Source organism: Neolamprologus brichardi, chromosome 19 (assembly GCF_056152115.1).
Source record: "Neolamprologus brichardi isolate AB-2024 chromosome 19, ASM5615211v1, whole genome shotgun sequence".
Taxonomy (NCBI): domain Eukaryota; kingdom Metazoa; phylum Chordata; class Actinopteri; order Cichliformes; family Cichlidae; genus Neolamprologus; species Neolamprologus brichardi.
The window spans coordinates 15802987-15825025 of NC_142122.1; the positions used below are offsets into that span (position 1 = coordinate 15802987).

Below are 22039 nucleotides of genomic sequence, written 5' to 3' on the forward strand. Positions count from 1 at the left end.
ATTCTATATCCTAGAAGTGATTATTCTATTCTATTCTATTCTATTCTGTTCTATTAACAAAGATATTCATTTATTACTGTTTGATGTGATGCCACATATATTTAAGTAAAAAACAAGTATGATATCTACTTAATATAAATAGAAAACATTTAAAACTTGCCACCTAAATATGATAAATCCTCACAATCTTGGGTATTCATTTACAGTGCTGTAAAAACTCACCCCTCATTTCTTTATGATATCATATTTTACCTGGAAAATGCAGTGATTTATTGGAACATGTGTAAACAAATATGGAAATATAGCAGATAAGAGACAATACCAGATGGTATCAACGGTGGATCAAAATCTGATACGTTTCTTTTTATGACCCTATCAAATTTGGGAATAACACCAACACCTGGCTGAAAGGGAGCCACAGATCATGACAGAGTATCCACAGTGTTTTACAGATGGCTGTAGACACTCATTGCTTTACCTCTCTCCTGACCTCCACCATGATTTGAACTGTTGTCACTGGTTTTTCAGTCCAGTTCTGGTATAAACTGGCCTTTGTATAATTCAGCCTTTTCTCCCTGATGATTTTTGATGAGGCTTTAGTTAACATTACTAGTACTAGTCTATATACTGTAGTTTCTTTTTAGGTCTGCCACTTCTTGTTTTGTCTCCAATATGTCCAGTTTCCTTCATTTTTAATGACATACTGCACATCGTACTGAAATATCCAAAGTTTTCAGCTAATAGCTTTTTGGAAATCACGTTATTGGTGGGAAAAAAAATGAAATTCACGCCTGTCAGACTTTTATCGTTGCCATTTTTGTTTTGTTGTTTCAGCTAAAGAAATTGGAAATTGGAACAAAATATGTTTATATGCCAACTGGCAAGGAAAAACAAACAATCTCCACATAATCAAGTCAGGTAATATATTGGCTATCTTTTTGCAGTTTTTATATTGGAAAATAACAAAAACATCAATAATAATAATAATGATAATAATGACAAACACTGATTGCAAACATGTTTCACAGTAAGCACTGATAAATTAGTCGTATTGCGGTGCTGCTGTTGCTTGAAGCAAGACCGACATTTTCTTTGCAATGTGTGTGTGAGGGATTGATTATGAGAAATTTCTATTTGGTTGAGATGTGAATGATATTGGCTTTTATTTACTGCGAATGCATCCAGACAGTCTGGATGGCCTGCACTTCTGCATCAGTGCTGAGATGCTTATAGTTTTAAGTGGTACTGCAGATGTTTCTGTGCATCTTCTTCGACTACAGGAAGCGATTTTCAGTGATCTGCCTCCCCCTTGTGGCCAAAACAACGCACTGCCAGAGGTTTTACTTGCCTGTTGACGTTAAAATTTAATCAACGTGTTTTAAGTTGATGCTGGCTGTAATTTTGTCCCTTTTTGCTTTTAAATAGAACATGCAGGAAAATTTAAGACAGCTATATGCCATTTGACACAAACTTATGCATGTAAAATATGTATTTTTATGCCAAAAAGTATTCAATATATATTATTATGTTATATAAAACAGTTATCCAAATTGTGCCTTTAGTTATATTTTGTATTACCTCAGATTTATCCTCATTTCAGTTTATAGTAACAGAAATTTAAGCTGATGAATCTGGTGTTTGGAAGTGTATCCCTATTATAATCTGTATAGATTTACACGCATGATTGTAAATTTGTAAAAAAAAAGAATAAGTAACGCAACACCCTGATTAATCAATGATGAGTTTTTTGTGAGCTGATACTCTTCATCGCTGCTGTGGTAAATGTGCACATCACGTGTATTTCATTCAAGACGTCTGGATAGTAAAGTCAGAATGGATGCATGGTTGAAAATATATATTCAAATAATCTCTTTATTCATTTGAATTTTTACACCACTAAAGACAGGGATAGATTCACACAATGGGTATGGATATTTTTCAGTTATTTGATGGAGGAGGAAACTTTCAATAATAAAAATAAGAGCCATTTCCTAAATTCTCATGATGCTGAAAGTACAGCCAAAAAGAGGAGCAATAAGACGGTATGTGCCAGATTGACTTCTTTCACTTGCTATTGATGTTTTATTCTGTACAGAGGGACAATTTGTACAAAATTAATCTAGATATATATAACACTACATGAAACAAGGTAAATCATATATACAATATTAAATGAAGCATATAGTACAGGTCACATACAAAAAGGACACTTTAAGTTATGTTTTGGAAATAATATGTTAAAATTAAAAGATCTGAGAAGATCCTGCAGAAAGAGAACAAGCCACCGAATCATTTTTAAATCATCTCTTCTCGTCACGGTCGACTTGTTTTTCAGCACTAAAAGGAAACCGCCGACCTCTGACTCAAACTCATTAAAATTCATTAAAACATCTCTCCCAGCAAGCAGGACTGTTTCATAAACAGAAATCAGTTTGGTGAATGGCATTCCTCCAGGGTAAAAGGTACATGTTTAACATGGTAGTTTTAATTTACATCTTTTTGCATTCAAGCAAATACAGTATTAATACAGTTAACAAGCCAAGTCACAATGTCAGTTTATTTTCAGCATCTGGTATTTTTGCGGCCGTTTCACACCGGCGTGTTTCAGCGCGGAGCAATCCGAACGGCCGGAAAAAAGAAAGAAAGAAAAAAAAAAATCCAAAACCTGACATCCACACTATTAACCTCCAGAGACAATACAAAGAAATACAACACATCGAATATGAAGACCTCTAGCAGACCTTGGTTTAAACAATGGTACTGACTGGAAAATATTTCCTGAACTTTAAAAATCTTCCTCGCTGAGAAGGACACAATTTATAAAACCTACAAACTAGAAAAGTGAAAGTAGGACTGGTAGCAAAACAAACATGCTACGTCTTTACATTTGGTAACTCTTGTGGTAGGGCTTGAAAAATCAAAACAAACAAACAAACAAACAAAAGAAAATTGGAATAACTTCTGTTCGATAATAAACCAATTCCATATTTAATTCTTGGAGGATATTAAACCAACTTATTCAATAAACATAATGAGCAAATGTTCTGAGTAATGCTAAAAACCAACAAGTTGAGTTTGCAGGTGTAAATTCTCTATTCAACACAGGAAAAACTCTATTGCATTCCCCTTTACATTTTCCCCATTTATTTTATATAAATATATTCATACCCTATCTTACATCATCACGTGAATGCAGCATGCTCTGCATTTCTAGTCAGCAGGCACCTGTTACATGTGACTGAGAGCTTACAACACCTTGCGACAACCAATTCCAACAACATAGGCAGCAAATACACAATTTTCATGCAGTACCATTGTTTGAACTGTAGGCTTTACCATGGTCTGTTTTTTTGTTTTGCTTTTGTTTGTTTTTTTAAATATTGCCAATGAATGTCAATTAGCAAGCATACAAAAGAACGGCATATGGCACAAAACAATAAATGAAAAGTGTCAAGATGTCCACAGGACAACTAAGTCTTTACTATCCATCTTTTCGGGAGATTGCAAGGCTAAGGACAGGCCTCAGTTTGGTCTTAAGTGGAAAAAGAAACCAAAACAACAACAACAAATAAAGAAAAACAAACAAACCCCAAAACACCAGTGACTGGAAACAACGTCAGGTGTCCCTGTTAAAGTCACAGATACAAACATGAATCGAACAGAACACAACAGTCTTGGCACTGACAAGATGCGTGTTACAGCAAAAATAAAGAAAACATACAACAGGTAACAGAAAGTTGCGTCTTCTATCTGAACCAATCGGGTCTGTTTTTGTTCCCTTTGAAAGAAAACAAAGAAAAGACCAAGAGACGATCCTTAGACGTTTAGTCAGGCAGTTCCTAATTTTCCGTATCCATCCATTGTGAACACATTTGTAAGAAGGAATGAAGAACCTGTGTTGTGCTGTCTGTACTCTCAGGTTCCACATTTACAGTGAGCGCACCGTGACGTGAGAGGAGAATGGAAGGTGAACAAATGAGGAAAATGATGAGAAAATACGAGTCTAAAAGTCACACACATATACTACTACTCCTCTTCAAATAAAGAAAAAAAAAACCTGAGAAAGCAGAAATTGGAGGGAGGTGGATACAGGTTATCTGTGCTGGAGCAGCAGGAATAAGGAAAACTAAATATTCTGGGGGAGGGGACTGACGGGAGGGGATGGAAAGCCCAGCTTGGATCGCCAGTGTAACTCTGGCACCCGGGCATAAAAGATGTCCATGGCTGTAGAGTGTAGGAGGGTTAGTTGAACCAAGAGCCAGCAGATGGTGGGACCTAGAGTCCATCGTGGGTGGTCAACATGTCTTCAGCTCTGCGGTGGGACTCCAAGGCTTTTGTGGTGTAGATATCCTGAGGCAACTCCGATTTGCGTCGCATCATGGGTCGCTCTTTCCGCTGCTCATGCTGCAACTGTTCGAATAACAGAAAAGAACAAGAGGCGAAAAGTTGGGCTCATTTTTATTTTCAGGGTTATTAAATAATCTTCAGGACAGCGACAGATATCATGATCCAAGTTACAAACTACACAATAGCTGAGTTAAGATTTAATGCAATATACTTTATACAGTTTTTAGTCATTTGCATAATACTGAACTCTAAACTACCATCACAACACACAAAAAGAAGCATGGACACACACACACACGCACACAAAAAGTGGTTTTCCAGTAGTCCATTGTAGCTAATAATAACAATGATACCCCAATTCCAAAATGTTGGGACGCTGGGGAAAATGTAAATAAAAACAATGTAATGTTGCTAATCTCACATTTCACTCACAGTAGAGTATAGAAAACATATCAAATGGGGAAAAAAAGTATAATGCTAAGAAAAAACGTGACTTGTTTTTAACTTGATGGCAGTAACGCCTCAAAAAGTTGGGAAAGGGCAACAAAAGACTAGAAACGTAGTGGTACTTCAAAAGAAACAGCTGGAGGAACATTTAGCAGCTAATTGGGTTAATTGGCAACAGATCAGTAACATGACTGGGCATTAAAAAAAAGCATCTAACAGAGAGGGTTTGTTTGTTTTTGTTTTTTTGGGCACATCTGGAAAAAACTGCATCTACAAATTGTGAACAATCTCAGGATAATTGTCCTTGTTGTAAAATTGTGAAGACTTTGGAGATCTCATCATTTATAGTGTATACCATCAAAAGATTCACAGAATGTGGAGAAATCTCTGTGTGCGAGGGACATGTCTGAAGATCAACACTGGATGCCTGGGATCTTTTGACCCCTCAAGCAGCACTTCGTTAAAAACAAACATGACCCAGCTCAGGGACACTTCTACAATTCACCGTCTGTGAACACAGTTCTCCGTGCCAGCCGCAAATGCAGATTAAAGCTTTATCATGCAAAGAAGAAGCCATATGTGAAAATGATCAACATGGTCTTCTCTGGGCCAAAGCAGAAAACTGCTCTATGGTCAGATGGATCGAAATGTGACGTTCTTTTTAGAGAACAGCTTGCACATGTGAAAAGGCAACCTCAATGTTAAAAGAGCAACAAGTGGTCAGATTCAGAAGATGTCTTTCAGTAAAGGCCTTGCATAGTTCAGCAAGACAATGTTAAACCACATACTGCATTCAAATATAACCGCAGCTCATAGTAGAAGCTGAACTGGCCTGCCTGCAGTCCAAACGTTTCACCAACTGAAAACATTTGGTGCACCATGAAACAAAAAGACAAACAAACACACAAAAAAAGGAAAAGACAAAAAAGACCCAGGACAGTAGCTGGAATCCTATAAGACACAAGAATGGGACAACATTCCTCTCCTGAAAGTCCATTAACGGGGTCGCCTCACATTTACAGACAGTTTTTAGGGAAAAAAAAAAAAAGAGGGGCTACAGAGTGGTAAACATGGCCCTCTCCCAACTGTCTGAGATGAATGATGTCTACCATCAAATAAAAAAAAATTTCTTCTTAACATTATATATTTCTTGAGTGTAAATACTTAATATTTTTTGTGCTCTACCGCAAATAAAATATGGGTTTATCTGCATTTTACAGTTTCCCAACTTTTATTGAATTGGGGTTGCAATAATAATAATAATAATAATGAATAAAACTGCTATCTGTAGCTAGTTGTGTTTAAAGTATTTGGTAATTTTAAGGGAAAAAGAGACAGAGAGAAAGTCAGGTTTACCTGAGTTGCGCCCTCCTCAACTGTCTTTTTTAACCTCTGAACATCTTCTATCAAAGGGACATCCGTCTCCATTGCTACAGGACTATTGAGGTCAGAGGAATGAACATAGATAGAGAACTATGATGAAAAAAAGAAACAAAAAGAATGGAGAAAAGACTTTCAGTTGCATGCAAAGAAGAATTAATCCAAAAGTCAGTGAATGATTTAAAAAAGGAACAAGAGTGTGTTGGAATCAAAATGATTGAAAACATTAAGTAATGATTTTAGAAATTTGAGTTTTTACTAAGGAAATATAAAAAATATTGTATCAGATACTAAACTAAATATTTGATTGTACCTGAAGCACAATGAAGCCAAGTCATGCTCTTTGGGGTGGAAATGTTATGTTTTTGCTTTTGCTGAGTGTATCTGGGAAATATACTCATTCATATGAATACCAGCTCTCATTGCTATGTTGTAAATAAGCTACAACTAGCAGGTGCTTGTAGCAACTAGCTTAACATGAAACCGCTAGCCAGTCTTGTGCAAAGCTAATGTAATCAGATGCTAGTTTTAGTTCCCAGTTTAGTCTAAAGGTATAAAAGTGATATCAATTTTTACACTTGAATGCTAAAATATTCCTTTAATGACGCTTAGCAACGAAACACCATCGTATTTCATGCCGATTTTAGTTTTAAAGAAATTATTTTGGATTCCTAACACCAAATTTTTAGCCCAATTAAAATGACTCCCATAGTTTTTAGATCTCTCGTAGAAGGATAGAAATTCCCAATTCAACCATTCACCACAACTACACACACTGCTCCTCAAAGATCTTTCCACTGTTACTAGTGGTATTACTAGGGAGGGGGAAATGAATCTCTAAGCTAGGGTTTAAGCAAATACCACTAAACAAAACCTCAACAGGAAAGAACAGAAAGGAAACTAGAATTCAGCAACACAATTTTACACACAGGACATGCAGAAAACACACCTGGACCCAAGTATTTGGACAGTTTTACACATTTTCAGTTTTTCCTTTAGGCTCTGTGTTTCGGTAATGACATCACAGATGGTAAAATAAATTCCAATGAATTGGCTTAATTGGAGTGTGTATGCACTAGCACAGAAAGAACTTTGTATTTGACTGTTTTAAAACAGTCCATTCACTCAATCAAAACCATTATTTTTACAAAAATGCTGACTCCATCCTCTATCACACTGATGCCATTTAACTGACTCATCAGACTGCAATCATCTTTAGCTGCTTGCTTCTATATATCCTGCAAAATAAGGAAAATTCGACTATCACACACACACACTGCACCTCTATACATCTGCATTCACCATGCAGCATTCACTACACATATCCAAGCTGTGTCAGAATTAGGGGTGGGTTTTTAATAATCGATTTATCGATTAAAATCGATTCTGGCTTAGATAACGTAAAATCAATTCATTAAAATCCTGAATCGATTTTTTTATTATAAATTTATTTTGCCCGAAAAGCCAGAATCTCAGGTTAAACCTCAAAAAATTTCAACAACCACCAAACAGCTAAAACAGTAAATGAGAGCAGGAACACGGATTCTGCACAAAAACTTAAACACACAGCGCAGCCCGCGGATCAGAATCAGTGAGATGTCGCCTTTCTCACAGTCGGGGCTGAAAGCCGACAGCTCGCTGATTCTGATCTGTCGGCGGGTCCGCGCTTTGTGTTCACGCCCTTTATGCGCAGATTCTACAGCTGTTAGTTTGATGTCTCTCCAAACAATATTGACCAAACCAGCAGGAAGAGAAGATCCAAACTACGCTTCACATAAACATCGTCATGAATTCACTCTTACTTTTACTGTTTTGCTTCCACCACAATAAAATCACACGTCATGCATCTCTCTCTCTCTCCCTCTCTCTCTCGTTTTCTGCATTATTCGCTTGCTTGTTACGCACCAGTCTACCGTTGTTTACAGCGCAGTCAGCCGACGATTTTGTTTTTCGTTTTATATACTTTTGAAAAGAACCTAATTTCTGCCGTTCAATACTGAACAAATTTAAACTTTTTAAAATTATGCAAAACGCTTAGCTGTGTCTCTAATAAAACGTCTGTAACTTCAGAGGTAATGTTCATGTGTTGATTAATGGTTTTCTTTCGTTTTTGATGTACTGCAGAATATTTTTATAAAATCCCAGGCCAGGAAAATCACCTTCATGTTTTTCTGTGTTTTATCCTCAGCTACTTTGACACAAAGGCCTCTGCTGTGATGCTTACAACTTTGATAAAGTCTTGCATGTGTCAGCTTCCTTTTTATAGATACAAAAATATGTAAATGTACTGATCTGAATTATAATATTTCTGACTGTCAAAATTTCCCACATTCAAATCGAAGCGAATCGAATCGAATTAAATCGAATCGTGGATCGAATCGATTCGGGACCTTGTGAATCGGAACTGAATCGATTCTAGAAATCAGTGACGATACCCAGCCCTAGTCAGAATCACCACCACATTTGGTGCTAGGGGTTTAAAAGGACAACCTGGCCTTAGTTCGTTATGAGGAAAACATATGTAGCATTTGTTTTTAAGCCATATTATGCATTTTGACTTCAGTTGCATATTATGAGACTGAATCTGGTACTTGAATGCAGTATTTACCAATTTACCGGCAGCACTTCAGCACAGAGACTACCTGTCCAAACAGTTAGGGTCAGGAGTGCATATCATATAGGTTGACACACAAACAGACTCACAAACAGTTAAGAAGGGATTGTGCTTAAATAACTTCACATACTGCTCACCTGTGGATTTGATTTGGCGAGGTTCTCAATCTTGAGCCAAGCCTCTTCGCGTTCTTTTGACTTTGCCTTTTCCCTGTTTAACAAAGCACCAACCCTCCTGTCACTAATCGGTTCCAATCCTCTGATTAATGTGAAATCCAACACAACAATTCATCTGCAGCATTAAGGCTTACTGTAATTATGCCCCACTTCAGCATCGCTTTAAAAGACTGAAGGAAGATGAGACTTTGATGCTTACTTGTTTTTCTCAGCCCTGTACTGCTGTGTGCAATCATCAAAGAGCTTTTGATTCATCTCCATGAAAAGCTTCAGAGCGTTGTAGATGAGGCCGTGGATGGTCCTATGAACACAAGGAAAAGGTATTGAGAGTCAAATAAGAGCAGCAGCATTTGTGTTAAGGTCACTTTTGCCCTGGAGGATCAAACCTAAAATTATTACTACAGACTGACTTAAAATTTAAGACATACATTTTAAACAGGTGGCATTAAATGAAGCATATTGACAGAATGAGTGCAAACATGTATAGGGATTACGCGCCCTTTAAGCCAGTTTTAATTTGAGTCTAGAGTGATGTGAATAGAGTTGAGATATGAAAAGTAACTGAGGAAAATATGTGAACTACTGTGCCAGGCATCGTGTCAGATTGATGTTATGTGTAATCAAAAGTACACACAGAACCATCTCCACACCAGCACATCTGCTGTGGAGATGCAGCTTACTTGTTCCAGTGGGTTTTTGAGTTGCGGTACAAAGCGGGGAACATAATTGGCAGAATCTTTGCTGCGTTGTCGCTGATCAGGCTCATGATGTACTCGTTGTTCCAGTAGTACAGAGCTCTCTCGGCCACCTAAAGAGAACATATACAGTGTTTATTTAGGAGTCACAGCCACTACAACTTAAGCACTTCTTTGCAGGGTTATGAAAATTGTGATTATCCATCCGGTACCTGGAAGTGGGGGCTTGAAACACATTTGGCCAGCTGTCTGAAGAGAGGCTCTTGCACCTTAACAAACTCAGAGGGCTCAATAACATCCAAGATCTCCTCCAGCTCGTTGAGGAACATCACCTCCTTGGGGCTGTGAGTCTTCGGCCAGTACTTTAGTAGAGCCATTACCACCTAGATAACCAATCAGGAAGAATAAACAGATAGCAGCTTTGAGCTTAAAAATAAGGAAAATACACTGAATGAAAAACAAGGCGTCACAGTGTAAAAAAATCAAACAGGCGCATAAATTACAAAGTTTCGACAAACAGCATAAAGCTAAATGAGAACTACCCTAGCATGTTTTTATTAGACATACCGGCTCAGTTAGAGTGCTGTCCTTCTCCAAAAACTGCACCACGCAGTAGGCCAGCTGCAATTCACAAACAAATACATTCATTGGACAGTCAAAGTATCTGAACCGATGCACAAGCAAATTAAAAGGAAAGGGGACACGAGACGACTGGCTGAGACATGTAGTGAATGAATGACCTGCTGCTCTCATGAAAAGAGGAGTCTCTACACAAATCATGTAAATATATATACATAAATTTTTTTTTTTTTTAATTATATTAAAAATATTAAAAAAGCTTGTATGGCTTACCTGTGGATGGTAGACACTGAGTGATTTGACTTTGTGCAGAGGCAATAAAACCTTCAACAGGAAAATCTTGTGCTCTTCTTTTAGTGGTAAGGCAAATCCATTGATTATGCTGTCAAAGAGGGAAAAAAAAAGAAAAACCCATTAAAGAATCATTAGAACATCTAAAACACTGTCTGGCATGATGCAACAGCTTGAGAAGAACTTACAGCCTTCATATTCATAAAGCTTTCACATTTAGTTTAATGTGTTTTGTACTAAAATAAAAAAACAACAACTCAGATTTCATAAGAAGCACAAGGACACCTTGTGCTTATTATGAAAGCCAAAGCTCGCACACCAGCACCATACCTTCCAAGTATTTCCAGTAGTTCAGCTATACCGTTATGGTGCTCTGTCTCATAGATAAACCTGTAAGAACAAGTTCAGACTTGTTCAGTAGCAATAAACAAACTCTTGACAAAGGAGCATTTAGCTTATCCAAAATGAACTCACCTATAAAAAATGTTATTGATCTGTTTTCTGATGTATGCTCTCAGCCCCAGGAACTTTCCATAGATCCTGTGGAGGGTGGTCTTGAGAAAGTCTCTCTCTCTGGGATCCTCACTGTCAAATAGTTCTAGGAGCTTTGAGAGATGGGAAGTGAAATGTTAATATTATTATTTATTTTGCTTTTCAAACTTTTTGGTTACTACCATTCTCTTGATTTATTTTTAACCACATAATAGATTTTCAGAGTTCCGTGAAAAAAATATTAGGCCCTCTTCTTACCTGCATAACAAACTTCTGGTCGATGTATTTCTTCGCTATGTTTGGCTGGAAGTCAGGCGATTCTAAAAACCTAAGGAAAAATTCATAGACGAGCTGCAACAGACAAAAGCAGAATATATGCAAGCACATTATAATCAATCTCTGAGTGTCTTCTAGGTTAGAAATAAACGTTTTTCAACTTGTGTGCAGAAAACTGAATGAATAAAATGTCAACCTGGAGGTGAGGCCATGCAGCTTCAAGTGTTGGCTCATCCTCTTCAGGATCAAACTCTGCTCCAGTTGGGTTGGATGATGGAGGCAACGTTCGAAACATATTCACAGCAAACTGAAACAAGTAAAAAGGAAAACGATAGCTTACTGTAAATGTTTATGTTTACTGTAAATGACTGCATGCAATTTAAGCAGACTTCCATTTGTTGTTTTGTTAGGGAACGATATAAACTACAACTTTAGGATATTAAAGAGATATTTTTGACATAAAATATTGCCCACTGTTAAACTAAACATAGTTATAAAAGATATTTCAAATAAATGAAAAAGAAAAAAAAGACTGATTGACCATAAAATATGTTTTCTTTCTAGGGTAATAGTAGCTTTGTCCTTGTAATTGGGCCCCAAGGGTTTAGCCCACAATAATCCAAGTATCTTGTGTTTCTGGTCTCTCACAGTGTCAACTGACTCCCCTGTGGGCTTCTTCCCCACAAGGCAGATCATGGGACAGTGCAGGTGGCCTACTAAAACACTGAGTGCCTTGTTTGAAAAGACAGGCTACAAGGTAGATAGACTGTCTGCGCTGTGCTGTGCTGCACTTCAACCAATAACCAAGGGCACTTTCTTCATTTTAAAATGAAAAAGAGAAAAAAGACGAGGGAAAAAAAAAAGAACAAAAGCCACAAATAAAAAGAGGACACTGCATTTTATGTAACCTCTATATGCATTTCTGAACATTACAGGTAATCTTTTCAAAATGGGAACAAAGTTATAAAAAGATGCAATTTAAAGGTCACATTGTGTGCTGGTTAATAATATAAAAATGCAAACAACTGCTGCACAACTATGAAAAAAAAACTTATCAGCTGTCTTCTCTCGTAAAGACTGTGATAGTCTCAGGAAACTCATGAAACAACTGAGCTTTATTCTCTCAAACAACAAGCGAGCGTAAAACTCAAATATTCTCTGTTTTGTTTTTATGCTCCATTTAACCGAGTTAAATGCTTTATTGTTGACGTGAACAGAAGAATGCAACTGGATACGATAATTCACAATTATATTGTTTCCATCATAAACAATTTAATTTAAATTCATATTTATCATAAAACACAGACAACTTAACAGGGCCTTCATTCAGACAAATGAGCTGGCTGACAATGGTGTTTCCATGTTGTGTTCAGCTCTTTCATGTACATCAAACAATGAGGACTTAATGAGCAGTGTTATGGCCTGTCTAGGGGTGGCCAGACCACAACATAAGGGTGATCCATCCTCGTCAGACCACAAGCAGCAACATCATTATCGTTTGATAAATCATTATCAAACTTTACCATTTGTGGTAAAGTTTGATAATGATTGATTTACAATATGTTGATTCGTTATTAAACCAAATGATAGCAACTTGCCTCCCCAACTAAGAAAAACATGACAAAACTATAATAATAAAAAAAAAAAGGCAGTCCACCCCTAGGTGGACAGGCGAACAGCACTGGGCAAGTGACAAAAGGTCTGCTGGTTGGGATGAGCCTAGAATGAAACAGCTTTATGTTGTGGTCTGGCCACCCCTAGATGGGCCATAACATAATTGGGGGCTCCTCCGGGAGTTGAACCCGGGACCTCTCACATTGTACAATATGAACTAATAAACGGTTAATTTAACTGAAATTGGATACAAGTCAAATAGACATTAGACCACCAACCCACTGAATAAATATACAGATTGACAGGCCTGTGGAAATAAGGAAAAGGCTACAAATGATGGCCGATTACTAGTGAATACATTAACCCTATAATGTAACCATGTACAATGCAGGTCTTTACATGCTACATTTTGCTTTCAGGAGGAAGTGGGTTGCGTAAACGAACATGTAGATTGCGTGTTTGGCGTAATGATATCAAGCAAAATGACAACAGTTGTTGTCTGCGGTGGCGTGACGTGCAGTAACATTTCTGGGCAGGCAAATCTCAGGATGTGGTGGATCCGCATGGAATCAAATATGTGTGGTGCTCACTTACTTACTGATCAATTAGTGCATGTCTAGTAAGCACAATTCCTCCTGTCATAACAATCTTGTTTTACTTTGATTCTTAACTTTTTTAAAGGTTAAGTTGCTGCTGCAAAAAAATGAGAAGGCCATTCTTTCATTACTTCCCAAACAAACCGCTGTAGCTCCTGAAAATATAAAATGCATCCCTCTGTGTGCCAAGAGAAAGTCCTCTGCTGGAAAAGACCCCTTTTAATGTAAGAGCTTTCATGTGCCTTTTCTCTCTCATTCCCAGTGGCTTTAACCTACTTCATTCTTTTATAAAAAAAAAAAAATCATACAAGTGACGAGAAGAAATTTTCTTGTTTAGAAAAGGCTTACACATCAGTAAGGCAAAGTTAATACTAGAAGAAAGCAAAAACTCTAATTTACGCCTTCAACTTAGGATGCTTTCTTTATATATATTTTATAGTGTTAAAAAGCCTCACATTGCTTGTTTTTCCTAAGTCATCAGTAAAAAAACAAAACAAAAGAAAAAAACTTTCCGTTTCCTGTGTGGAAAAATAAATACTGAAAGAAGCCTCAGTAAAAAACATTTGAAACCCGGATGAATGGAAAAAGGAAAAAAAAAAAAGGCCAACCATGATGTACTACACAAACGCTCCACTGAAATCTTATTGGAAACATTAGCAGAGTATCAATATTTTTAGCCAAAGTTTCTGCCTCATCTTTAGCATTAAGGACAAACCTAACTCCCTTCAGCTCTACTGACCATGTGAACCACCTCCGGATAGATGGGCTCTGTGATGACGTTCCTGTTGTGGGTAATGTACTCCACCATTTCGCTTAGAGCCGCTCGCTTCACTTCCTTCCATTTCAGGTCACTCAGTGGGTCAGACAGGAAGTCAAATAGAACGCAGCACTGTCGCAGCTTCTGGATGAAGAGCTTCTCCTGTTCCGCAGGGGCCACATCTAAAGAAACATGGAGAGGGGAGGAAAAAATTAGGTGGGTGAAAAAAGGGCGGAGGGAGAAAAGTCTTGGGACAACTGAACGAGTGTTGAAGGCTGAACAGTGGTGATGAAATAAAATGGTTGAGAATATAGAAGAAAGGAGACGTATGAGGGTGAGTGAGGGGGTCACAAGAGAAAGGAAGGGAGGCGGTTTATCTGTCAAGGATGACAGCTAAAACTGCAACATGTAAAATGGCTACAAAGTGAAGAGTAGCAAATGAGTCACGAAGACTGAGGGCGCTGAGAGAAAGACTAAGATGGTTAGGCTAACAGAGCAGAGCAGAAAGACTGGATGGAGGATAGAGGGAGAAGGATTTGGGAACTAGGTGAACGGTCACACTCTAACCATTTCACACACACTGAGAGATGTCTAAAGGAACCTTAGCTAGTCATTACATTTGTCCATGGTGGTTTGAGGACTCTCTGTTTTGCTTTGATTCCAGCTGAGCTCAAGAGCACAGGCTTACAAACAAACAACCTTTGCCAAAGTGCACACTTCACACATGAAAACCCAAGGAGGAAATAACCATTTTCAGTGCTACCTGCTCATGGGGTGCAGTAATAACACATAGTGACACCATAATTATGTAGTTACTTGACACAACTTTGATGTAGCCCGTTTCTCTTCCTCTTTTATGATGTTTAACGTTACCTTTGAAAGTCAGAACTGAAGAAAAGTCTTCACAAAACCCCATTGCCAACAGAAACCAGCTGCTTATCCAAAAACCATAAATGCAGACCAAAATTCTGAAAACAGAACTGTAATTTTTTAAATATTGTAGGCATCTACAGTAGCAATAAATAAACATAAATAAAATAAACATACCTAGTTACTAAAAACTTACAGTGGTATAAGATATTCACTTGCAACCTTACTGATGCCAATAGTGGCATCTTTGCTTCCTCCAGCTGACATACAGCAATGCTGCAGTCAGGGAGGCACAAAGCTCCGCCCCCACTAGCAGCTGAACACTGAATATTAGCACAACTGGGTGAAGCATCTTAAAGACCGACAGCCTGGACTCTAAAAGAGTTTGAGAGGTCAGTAAAGCTTCCATTTCAACAACACTTAAGTACTAAACATTATCTGGGTGGTGGATACATTAAAATTAACCATTTAACTATTAGCTATTACTCACATGAGCTGCCTCTATCATTAAGGCAGCGACTAGTGGCTATGGCTAATAATAAAGTGATCTTTTATTACTGTTGAAGCTAGGCAGCAAACATCAGTGCTGCCCATGTGCAACACTAATAAATAAATGTTAAATAACAGCAAAAAATAATTGTCTAAAATGTGGTCTGTCTCTCATAAGTCTGTTTTTTAAAAAAAAAAATTGCCTCTTAATTTAGGCTTTTTTTGTAACCCCATGTGGCATCACAAATAGTATTTTTTGAGTATGAAGTTTAATGCAGTCTAATTTAATATACACGATGAGCAACTTGCAGTAACACAGTCCTCTGTTCAAACCCAAGATCCCTGATCTGTCTTTTCTATGTGGTGCTTTCATATTCCTTCCCTGCTTGTGTGGTTGTTTCTGGAGCTCTTTTTTTCCTGATCATCAGAAACATGATAGTTAAATGTTGTTGTTGAAGTGAACTTGAACAAGAAGTCAGGGATTCATAAATGTGACTTAACATTATTTAAGTGTGCAACTTTTTCAACAAACAAATAAATGCACCTTAAAATACCCCCATGCCCCCAAAATACACCATATATGCTGACAAGCCTAAAAAGAACAATAACAATCAGTCCAGTGCAGCAAAACTGCCCCTGTGCCACATAGTTACTAATCAGTGAAGGTGAAGCCTTGACTGAGGGCTGGCACTTAGACTTGGATGCGGCCTGCACTGGAGGAGGCTGATGATGCTATGGGTGACTAGAGGAACATCATATATATGCACAGCAACCGGAGGGGGAGGGGGGTATCCCATTTGTCTTCCATGAGTGTACTGCAACTTGTGGGCTTAGAGCTTACTATTACTGAGATAAGCAAATTAGGTTGTGAGGCAAATTATGATTTATGAATTTAGCAGAGGACTAAAATGAGAAAAAGGTGTGCATATGCACCAACCAGCTACCAGCTGATAACACTAAACTGAGCACTGCAAACTGGTTACTTGAAATCAACACATAATCATATTATTCTGAGATTAATTAATTCCATCTGGTCTCATTATGTTTTTCCATCTTGTTTTAATTACAATTCAATTAATTAGCAAATAAACAAACAAGCAGGCAATCATTGCGACTCGATAGACACTTATGAGGAAACAGCTAAACATATTCAGCTTTGCCCTACTTTTACTGAACCTACACAAAGAGCGACAAAGTCAACAGCACACTATAGAGGATGGTGCACATGCACGCGCGCACACAAAGCCTGTGTGTGTCACATTCTTGCAAACAGGCAGATTCTAGGTAAGAAGAGAGATCTCCTATTCAGACATAATGGAGACTTGGCTCGGACACACACAAATACACGCACACACTTCTGCAGTGTCAGTTTCAAGTTGGCCAATTTATCTTGATGACAGTAACAGATTGGGAATTCCAGAGGAGAAGGCAAGTGTGCGCACAGCCATTATCAGCCACTTCCATAAAGATTTGACAGTCGACGGGGCTGTCAATGGAAAAAACAAGGAGTGAGAGCTTCATCCAAGATATACATCTTTTTTTATTACCTCGTCAAACGCAGGTGAGAACCATTTCCCAAAGTTGACACAGCGTTTTTTTTTAGAAAAAGGCCTGTAGACTAAACTTGAGGAGCAGCATTTTAAACTCCCAATCTGAGATAAGTGGAACTGTAAGAAGGCTTAAATTAACATTTATTATCTTTTTAAGCACCACAGTCCTTAAGTGAACCATTTCTATCTATAGCCTATAAGAACTGTGTTGTAACAAATTTGGTAATTGGACCTGCAGGACACAAAGCTGTCCTGGGATGAGTTGCCAGGCTTGTGGCACTCCTATTACACAAGCCTGTCTGTCTGTCTATACTGTAAAGTTTCTGTGCACTCCTAATGTACAAACCACGTTGTTGTGTAACACATAAAAAGGCCCAGTGTTGTGGTCTCAAAAATGATGTTAACCATAGTGTGACTTCTATTAATATAACTCATAGAAGCCTTAGGTGGGAAGAAGCATGTGCATGAACACACAAGCCCAAGCATCATGTCTTGTGGAGGACAGAGAAAGATTTATCTTAATACCCCTCTATTCAATCCAAGATAATAAATAAGTGGGAGTCACATTGGAACCATAGTCGATACGGTTTCCTCTGTAAATGGGTCAAATGAACAGCTGCTAGTCTGAAGCCGGGACGGGTTTGGCAACCTGCCTTATTGACGGTACGATATGATCAATGTAAACACTCACCAATTACTATTTATAGCACCACAGAAAGAAACTGTGTCATAGGTTTGACAGTGTAGGAGGAGCCAGTTTGGCCACTTTCTACCATTTCAACAGATTTGAATGGGTTGTAGGCAACACCTAAAAATACATCCATGATATAGATGCTGTCAAGTGCAGCACCCGGATGAAGGTCCCTTTTGTTTGGTAACAGTTAAAAGATATGCATCATTGACACCCTTGAGACACATTTATAGCTGGAGCTTCCACTGTGACTAATAATGGCGAGGAGTGCGTCTCACTGCTTGCTGTTTAAATAATGTCTGACGAAACAGACAAGGAGGCAAATAAAGTTTCACATATAAACTTAGCTTTGGATCGAGCACCATGTTCATGTTTTCAGAATATTTGGGAGACAAAATGTATCATCACACATTTCATTTGTTTACTTTGGGCTTATTTTTCACAAACTAAGCACATAAACCCACATTTCTGTCAAAGTACTGGTGGAGTGCCTAATTTACCACTGTTCAGCTACCTGTGTCAAACGAGTATAGTGTGAATGCTTTTGCTCTGCTAACAATACTTGCAGTGTAGTGCGTGGAAGTCTCAGTTAATCTTCTAAGACTAAGCAAACATAGATGCAAGTCTTCAAGTCTATCCCCGAGATGAGTCGCCATATGCATTTACACACCTATACAAGTGTAAATACGTTTTTTGTTTAGTAACAGAATAAGTATCTCACAAAAAAATGCAAGAGGAAGAACTGAATTGAAACACAGCAATTAGCCTGATTCATTCATATGCCAAGCATGAATGGCAATCAGTTTCAGCTGGATCGGGATTAAATTTGCAAATGCTGGGATAAGAGATGTTTGATCTGAACACGGCTGGAACGATTGACTCACAAAGAGAAGAAACAGAATGAGAAAGAGAGCCCGATTGTACCACAACACTGTTGTCATTCAAGGCATTTGCCTCTGTGGCTCAATAGAGAGTGATCAATAATTGCCTAAGGCTTCATCTAACGCTGGGCTGCACCCGGAGTACAGTGGTAACAGGCTGGCCCTTTCAGACATGACTGAGTACATTGTACAGGCATTAAAAGGCAGGCATGTTGTAATCCTAAAATATTGCTGCTATGCTCTGACAAAAATGGCTGGGTCACAGTGTTTTGCTTACAAGACGTGCACCCGTGAGATGCCTTCTGTTTTGAATTTCTTGTTTTGAGCAAAAGGTTGCCTTTAAGCATGCCACTGGCAAGCCGTAACAAGGGAAAAGGGTGGGGGAGCTGGGGAAAGGGGTTGCAGCCTGCTGCAGAGCAGTGGCTGCCTATAGCCCACTCACTATAAGATGACAAAATACACTAGGCCAGTTAAGAGTCACCGAGAAGGTGAAGCCATCATACAATAGCTGACTTCCACCTATCTCTTCCTTGCGGACAGCGATTACCAGCTGCACAACAAACCCAGAAATACACAATTACATCCAAACACAAGAAAAACTAAAGAAGAGACCCTTCCCTAGGCTATGACCTCACTTCCTTTGACATCACTAGCTTGGCGGGGGGATGGGCAGCTAGCTACTAAAACCAGATTTTTTATGTAGCTCCCGGATCTCACGGCTAACCACCGAAACATTAAAAAGCAACGACTGCTTCTCCGATAAAACCGCTCGCTTTCTAAAACTAAGACGCAATAAGCGTACACTAAACGGCTGACTAGCCAGGCCAGTGAAGGGGAACAGGAGCGCAGCAACACACATCTCTCTCTCGCTCTTCTTAATTTCCATAGGACAATACAGGAAGAATAATTTGTCCTTCCATACCTCTGAAGTGCACAAGAGCCACCGGCTGAAACGGCCCATTGGAATTGGGTGCATCCACAACCATCCTGTCTCCAGATTTATTGCATGTCAACATCTAAACCTCAACCAGGAAGGCGATTCCACTCAGGGCGAGAGGCCAGCCTCCATTTTAGCACAAAAGCAGATCAGAAAATGAAGCTCTGTGCCGCTGGAGGGAACTGGCTAGGTAGTGACGTAAACAGCGAAGGAGCCAGCTGATTGGCTGAGCCCATGTTGCTCTGGCTCAATCGAGACGAGGACTGCTTCGAGAGAAGGGAGATGATTGGATGAGATCTTGCATAGGAGGTGGGTCATACGTCGGATTTTTTATTTTTTTATTTTTTGGTTTTGCTCCTCCTTTCCACTCACTGGTCTCCTGTGACGCTCTGCAAGGCAGGCCCTGCAACAGATCTTAGATCAGATTAACTTGAATCTTTTCTACAGTTCAGCCATTAGCAGCGGGTTCGGCATAATCTGACTTAGGATAAGCAGCTGGAAATAACTTACTCTGAGAGAGAGAGAGGCCCTGGCTCAGTCTTCAAAGTCTTTCATTGTTTCCTCCTGTCATTTCTCCTTGGTTCTTTATCAAAGGGAGCTGGAGAAGAGGGTCAGATGGGGGCTAAAGTCTCTGGATTCAATGAGCAACACAGACAAGCGGAAACCACATAAGAACTGAGACCTGGACGGCTCAGGGTTGAAACAACAGTGGTCTCCAGCAAGAAGAGCCACAGAGAGCCAGTGGAGGCACAAGATGAAAGACCCATTTACAGCATGTAAAACAATGTGAAATCAAATAAATATAAATAAAATGAAGCTACAATAAAATTTAGTTGGTGCCTGGCATACTTTGTGAAAGTGCCTTATGAATCGCACACTGTTCTGAGCAATGGCAGGACATACTGCATTATGTTGTGAGTGATGCCGGCGTTCTTAGTACAATTAGCTGTAAGCAGGAAATGAAAGCGAGAACACAGAAAATTAAATGCATAGAGACACAGAATAGAAACTCCAAACAGCAGTGGTTTCCTGTCTCACAATTTACCTGATCAGACAAATGTTAAAGTTAGAAATATGAGATAAATACTACATATCTGAGTATGCCATGTTCTACATTAATCTGTGAAATGTAGTAGTCTGCTATGCTTATTTCTTCAGTTACTGTTAATAACGTGACAAATGTTTTTGTTTGTGAATAATTACTTTGGGAATGTTTACTCCAGCACAAATAATTCTTGCAGACACTGAATGATTAATCTGCATTTCATCTTTACATAATGAAGAGGCTGTCCTGCTTTTCATGTGATTTATCAGAGGACACAGTGAAACCACATTCACACCACAAGACAGACTAGGCTTTTCATAACAGAAAGGGCTTCACAAAGCCATTTTCACAGTCATTTAAAAACAAAGGGACCGTGCTGTGTTGCAACAATGGACACAGTCAGACAATTAATTGGAATTTAATGAAGAGTCCAACAAAAAGGCCAAGATGTACAGTATGTTCCAGCTATCCTGAATCCCTTATTAGTCAGTGTTCGTCCCATCCTGATGCCACGTAATGAATGTTGGACACGTTCAAATAATTTACAAATCACAATTAAGCAAACATAGAAGAAAATGGATTTACATTCACAAAAAATGTTTTATTTAAAAGACATGTATATTTTGCTTCCAATGAGAGAGACTTTGTTACTTTTACAGTGGTCATGAAAAATAGTTCTTTGGGCATTTTGAAGGTCTTTCAAAGTTTTTTCAAAGGACCATTTTCAAAGGAATGGTCATGTTTTTTCACTAAGCCACTTAGCACTGACCTATGAATCATTCAAGCATAAAAAAGGCCCCTAACACCAGGGATGAAAAAGAGTTGTGCCCACACATAACAGACAACTTAGCAAAACACCCTGCTTTGGCATATCTCGCAAGGCTGTGCAATGTGTCCTTAAAAAATTAGAGGAAACTGAATAAATGGATCACAGAAGCAAAATGGCTTAAAAACTGTCTACAGTAGATGAAGCAAAGGCCTAACACAAGATGGGATAAATGCATCTGGTTCTTTAGTTGATCCATTTAGTGTTCCCTAAAGCTTGATCAGAAATGGTCTTAGTGGAAGGATGGCTGTCAATAAGCCATTCTTAAGGAAAAGAACAAGGAGAAAAGGCAGAGGTACACCAAATTACACAAGAACTGGACTCAAAATGAGTGGCGACAGGTCTGATGCAGTGATGAAATTTGACATTTTTGGTTCAAATTATTGTTAGTATGCATTCAGGCTCTGTCATGGTTTGGGGCTGCATGCCAGCCAGTGATGTTGGAAGCATCTGAGTGGCAACAGTCTAATTTCTTAATCTGACAAA

The 22039-nt window shown here is 38.6% G+C and overlaps 1 protein-coding gene across 3 annotated transcripts; it reads right to left on the reverse strand.

Annotated features, from left to right (window-relative positions):
* Positions 1-1854: 1854 nt before the first annotated feature.
* Positions 1855-19870, reverse strand: ppp2r5ca (protein phosphatase 2, regulatory subunit B', gamma a). Of its 3 annotated transcripts, none has more exons than XM_006798527.3 (14): positions 19668-19870; positions 14247-14446; positions 11494-11604; positions 11280-11372; positions 11004-11134; positions 10860-10919; positions 10512-10620; positions 10227-10280; positions 9872-10042; positions 9645-9772; positions 9164-9265; positions 8926-8998; positions 6151-6267; positions 1855-4410 (listed from the first exon to the last, which is right to left on the reverse strand). In XM_006798527.3, the coding sequence occupies exons 1-14, from the start codon at positions 19759-19761 to the stop codon at positions 4276-4278; spliced, it is 1578 nt and encodes a 525-aa protein (XP_006798590.1). In that variant the 5' UTR covers positions 19762-19870; the 3' UTR covers positions 1855-4275. The 3 variants fall into 3 exon arrangements, with proteins under 3 accessions (XP_006798590.1, XP_006798591.1, XP_006798592.1); XM_006798529.3 differs by having other exon boundaries at positions 4271-4410; positions 6151-6232; positions 19668-19869; XM_006798528.3 differs by lacking the exon at positions 6151-6267 and having other exon boundaries at positions 19668-19869.
* Positions 19871-22039: the final 2169 nt, after the last annotated feature.